The sequence below is a fragment of the Pinus tabuliformis genome, chromosome 2_1 (assembly GCF_031772625.1).
Source record: "Pinus tabuliformis cultivar Carrire ecotype Pingquan chromosome 2_1, CPIR1, whole genome shotgun sequence".
NCBI lineage: Eukaryota > Viridiplantae > Streptophyta > Pinopsida > Pinales > Pinaceae > Pinus > Pinus tabuliformis.
Window position 1 is genome coordinate 247,373,035 of NC_142299.1, and position 5,814 is coordinate 247,378,848.

General features: G+C 34.7%; 1 protein-coding gene across 1 annotated transcript; it reads right to left on the reverse strand.

Moving 5' to 3' along the window:
• Positions 1–502: 502 nt before the first annotated feature.
• Positions 503–3,274, reverse strand: LOC149199618 (uncharacterized). The gene is made up of 2 exons (XM_089399422.1): positions 1,759–3,274; positions 503–1,404 (listed from the first exon to the last, which is right to left on the reverse strand). The coding sequence occupies exons 1-2, from the start codon at positions 3,272–3,274 to the stop codon at positions 503–505; spliced, it is 2,418 nt and encodes an 805-aa protein (XP_089255548.1).
• Between the last annotated feature and the right edge of the window lie 2,540 nt (positions 3,275–5,814).

Consider the following 5,814-nt stretch of genomic DNA (forward strand, 5'->3'; position numbering starts at 1 on the left):
ACTATAACAAGTTTTATATCACATTTATTATTCCTTAATTCCTTATTATTTCTATTAGTCGAATAATAACAACACACGCAACAATCTCCTTAATTCCTTATTATTTCTATTAGTTGAATAATAACAACACATGCAACAATCTGGATAGAATTGAATGCAGAACTTGTGTCGAAGCAAAACTTTGATGAGAACAAACCATGTGATGGGACAAATTAGTTGTTTTCAAATGAAGTATAACTTGCTCAACTGAATTGCATTTTCCTTAATAAGAAAATGTCTTTTTACATTTTGAAATTCATATAGTTTGTCAAGCTCTTACCACATACCAGAAATACTCAGGTAAGAAGACGTTGACTGTGAGTAAAATCGCATCATAGCTGGTATGTAAGGATATCGATATATAAGCATTCGGCAAACATTCAAATAACACCAGAATACCAAGGATATGAGTTAACCAACTGAAATTATATATATACTTTATTTTTCAGCACAGAAATATACATTATTTAGGAAATTTGTACATTCCATAAAATGGATTTTTTGTTATTGGAGGCATTACCCAATTCCTAGCTTTCTTCCATAGTATCATTACAGTGATAGTTCCTGCAAATCCAATCCCCATTCCTATACCCACTGCATTCAATGATATATATTTATCCAAATGGGCCAACCATCCTTGATTAACACCTGCCCCTGTGCTATTCTGAGTCTGGTTTTCTTTTTCATTGCATGCCTGTAGAGGAAAACCACATAAACACCTGTTTCCTTGAAATGAAGTAGTATTGAAAGTATCAAACTGTGTTCCTAGTGGGATTCTCCCACAAAGTTTGTTGGATGAAACATCCAAATATGCTAGCATGGAGAGCATAGAGAGTTCTTGAGGAATTTCTCCACTCAAATCATTTTTTGCCAAGTCCAGTTGTTCCAAAGTAGATATATCACCAAGAGATGCAGGTATGTTCCCTTCCAGCTGATTACTTGATAAATTCAGCAATCGCAGGCTACTCAAATTCCCTATGCTTGGAGGTATTTCTCCTATAAGATTATTGCTAGACAAGTCCAATATTGTGTTTGTAGCCAACACATATGTTAGAGTGTACTCAAATCCCTTGATGACAATTTCTAGATCCTCATACAATGTATTACCACTGAGTTCGGAAGACCCAATAGTTTTAAATCCTTGGAGTCTCTCTAGATTGGAGGGTATCTTTCCACTGATTCTATTATTGGACAGATCCAACACTTGCAATTTGATGAGATTTGTGATGTTTGAAGGAATGCTACCATGAAGCTTATTATAACCAACACTTAAAACTCTCAATTCATGAAGAACTCCTAGGTAACCAGGTAGTTGACCAGTTAACTCATTTTTGCTTAAATCTAATAGTTGAAGCTGGGTGCAATAGGCCAAAGAAACAGGCAAAGTTCCAAAGAAGTTATTAGAATAAGCAGAGAGAACTAACATAGAATTAGGAAATTCTATGTTTAGATTTCCACTAAGTTTGTTGTTAAACACCTTCAACCTCTGTAAGACTGTGCATTTACTTAAAGTTGGTGGTATGTTTCCATTCAACTTGTTTCCAGACAAATCTAACACTTCTAAGCTCACACATTGGCCAATATGATCAGGGATTGGTCCCTCCAAATTGTTTTCAGATATATCTAAGTTTTGAAGCAAAACCAAACCACCAATACTTCCAGGAATACTGCCAGAAATATTGTTTGAATTCAAAAAGAAATTTAGAAGAGAATGAAGCTTTCCTATGCCTTTTGGAATTGTACTTGTAAAATTGTTGGTATCTAAATAAAGTTGTTGAAGTTTGTTCAAACTAGCAATGCCCTCAGGGATTTTGCCACTTAGCTTGTTCGTTCCAAGATTGAGGAAGATCAGCTCACTCAATTTTGCAATGCCTTTAGGTATGTTACCAGTGAAGCTATTTTCACCTAAATTCAACTGGGTAAGCTGACTCAAATTGCCAATGGCTTCAGGTATGTTACCGGTCATGTTATTTCCAACTAAACTCAAGGTGGAGAGGGGAAGCCCAAATATACTCATAGGCAAAGAGCCTTGAATTCTATTGTATTGTAAATCCAACCATACAAGATTGCTGCAGTTTCCTATTTCAGAAGGGATAATACCTGAAATATTAGCTGGACCATAAATGGATAGTTGAACAAGCTCTCCCAACTTGCCAAATTGAGATGGGATATTACCTGATAATGCTCGATTGTCTCCCAAAAATAAAACCTGAAGAGAAGAGCAGTTTCCTAGAGACGGAGGAATAGTGCTCTCCAACTTGTTCGATTGTAGAAACAGGAACTGTAAATTTTGCAGTGAACCCAGTTCAGCCGGAATTTTTCCACTCAAGTTGTTGTGAGAAAAAGCGATGTACCATAGCTGAGTACAATTAGCAAGATCTGGAGGGATGTAACCACTTAGTGAATTTTCTTCCAAGTATAGATAAGCTAAATTTTTTATCAAACCCAAAACTGAAGGAATTTGACCAGTGAGATTGTTGTATCCAATGGACAACACCTGAAGAGAAGTGCAGTTGCTCAAAGAACCTGGGATATTTCCGCTAAGACTATTGTTTGTCAAGCGGAGCTGTTTCAACTGGACTAGACGACCAATTTCTGTTGGTATACTCCCTATCAAGCTGTTTGCTGAAAACCAGATCCATTGCAGCTTTGTACAATTACACAGCGTTTTTGGAATATAACCACTGAGCAAATTATAGCTGAGGTCCAGTACTCCCAGCGCCTTCAACTGTCCAAACTCCGTTGGAATTCTTCCTATCAATTTATTCTGAGAAAGATTCAAAGTGCGTAATAATGAGGAGCTGCCAAGAGATGGTGAAATGGGGCCTTGCAATCCCAACCCGGACAGTATTATGGCAACCACTCGTTTTGTGCGCTTTCTGCAGAAAATTCCATTCCAGGAGCACATGTTTTCGGAGTTTTCTATGGTCCAGTTGACCAACGATCCGTCCGGCTCCGATGTGAGTGCCTTTCTAAATGACAAAAGGGCCTCTACGTCCCTTGTATCGTCAGCGTCCATGGAATCTGATAATGACGTGAATTCAGGTTGCTCCTTCAAAACCAAATGATGGGATTGAAGGGAAGCACTTCCATGGTGCCTATTAACATGTGAGGAATGGTATGGCTTCATGGAATAACTAAAAGCTGCTGCAGCAACATCATCCAATGCTATTGTAGTTGTTGCCAGGCGCAGAAGGCAGACTAATATCATCATCGACACAACACCTTTCTCCATTTTTGTCTCTAACCCAAATCTAACAACTTCAAAGGCTGGCCTGATAAGTTCCCTGCTTTGTGTATATATATATATAGCAAGTCCTTGCATCTTACTTTGCAAGTCTTAGCATCTTACTGGTGGGGACGATGGTTCTTCCCTCCCTCAGTTAAAGAAAAAAAGAAAAAATATTGGTGTTTTCTGGATTTTGTAAGTCAAACCATCCCTTTCGGCTTTGGGTTCCACTCATTTAGTCTTGCATCTTACTTTGCAAGTGTTAGCATCTTACTGGTCGAGGGATGACTTTTCGCTCCCTCAGTTTACGGAAAAAAATTAATTGTTGGTGTTTTTGGATTTTGTAAGTTAAACAATCCCTTTCGGTTTTGGGTTCCACGAAACCATCCCTTTCAGTTTTGGGTTCCATGAATTTAGTCGTGTCTGGGCTCACTGAACTCGCAGGGTCAACAACATTGGCTGCATTCTCGATTATGACTAGACATATTTTATTGGAGAGACGTGTTGTATCAGGAAACCAGTTGGTTTTTAAAATGAGTTTCGTTGACATGTTGAATGGACATAATATTGGAGAGAGTGTTGAAATCTTTTGGGATTTTGGGGCAAAGTGATATTAAATCACTTGATAAGAGTTATTGAAGTTGTTGAAATTTTACTGGAATTTTGTAAACGAAGTTATATTAAATACTTCCTGAGTTGTATTAGGGAAGTTATGTTGATTGGTTTAGTGAAGAAAGAACTTAAATTTATTAAGTGTTTTTTTTAATATAATAAATAAATAGAACATAGAGGTAAAGAAAGTGTGGAAATTAATTATTTTGGGTTTGAAGTGGTGATTGATTGTTAAAATATATTATTAAACAACAATGTGAAATTATTTATATTTGTATGGAATTTAATTGGAAAAATAAGATAAAGAGTTGATTAAATTTTTATCAAAATAAATTATTATAATTATTGATAAAAATATAAGTAAAAAAATTTGTAAACAAGTTGTTTCTAATTTAATTTAGTTGGGAGGAGATTGTCTCATAGATAATAAGGAAATCTCATTGAATCTATATGCAATTTAGTAGGTAACCATTATTATTGGTGAAGAAAAATATGCAAAATCATTAATACATTTGGAATTTGGTTGGTCCCTGATTCACCATAACATAAAGGTGAATCACTATGAAATAGAGGTGAAGAAGTTAAATAAAATTAATTATTTTGACTTGAATTTGGTTACCAGGTTAAGCGTTTCGAAGAAAAGTGTGAACTCAACATATTTAGTGTTTGGAATTTAGTACACAGCACCTTTCTCCATTTACGGTCTATCCCAAATCTAACGACTTCAAAGGCTGGCCTGATAAGTTCCCCTCTTTGTCTATATATAGAGCAAGTCTTAGCATCTTACTGCTGGGGCGATGGTTCTTCACTCCCTCAGTTAAAAAAATGGTCGGTGCCTAGTAATGTTTTTGGATTTTGTCAGTCAAACCATCCCTTTTGGTTCTGGGTTTAACTACTGCACAATCAAACATATTGGTCGCATTCTCGATGGTGGTTGGATATATATTTTGCCGGGAAACCAGTTGAATTTTAATATGGGTTTCGTTGATATGTTGAATGGACATAATATTTTATTGGAGAAACTTGTTGGGCCGGGAAACCAGTTGAATTTTAATATGGGTTTCGTTGATATTTTGATTGGACATATATTTTATTGGAGAAACTTGTTGGGCCGGGAAACCAGTTGGTTTTTAATATGAGTTTCGTTGATATGTTGAATGGACATCATATGTTGATATGTTGCAATTTATTGGGATTTTGTGGGCAAAGTGATCTTAAATTACTTGATAAGAGTTACTAGAGTCGTTGAAAATATTTACTGGAATTTTGTAAACGAAGTTATATTAAATACTTCCCTGAGTTGTGCAAGCTTTACTTTATTAGGGAAGTTATATTGAATGGTTCTGTGACGAAAGCAATCTAAATTTATTAATTTTTTAAGAAATTAATTGATATAAATAGTAAAGAAAAAAATAGAGGTAATGAAGGTGTGGAAATTAATTATTTTGAGTTTGAAGGGGTGATCTATTGTTAAAAGATATTTTTGAAAAAAATTGTGGAAACACTTTTATTTGTATGGAATTTAATTGGAAAATTATATTGAATAAGACATATTAGTAAAGAAGTTGTATAAGTTGATTAAACTTTTATCAAAATGAATTATTATAATTATTGATAATAAAAAAATCAAAGTGAAAAAATTTGGAAACAAATTATTTCTAATTTAATCTAGTTGGGAGGAGGATTGTCTTATAAATAATAAGAAAAACTCATTGAATCTATATATGCAATTTAGTAGTAAAGCATTATAGAGTGCAACATATGGGTGAAGAAAAATGTCAAAATAATTAATACATTTGGAATTTGGTTGGTAGCTCATTCACTATGAAAAAAGGTGAATCACTATGAAATAAAGGTGAAGAAGTTGGAGAGACACCTGTAAATTTTAATATAATTTAAAACACCAACAACTATGAAAAGAATGAAGAAAAACA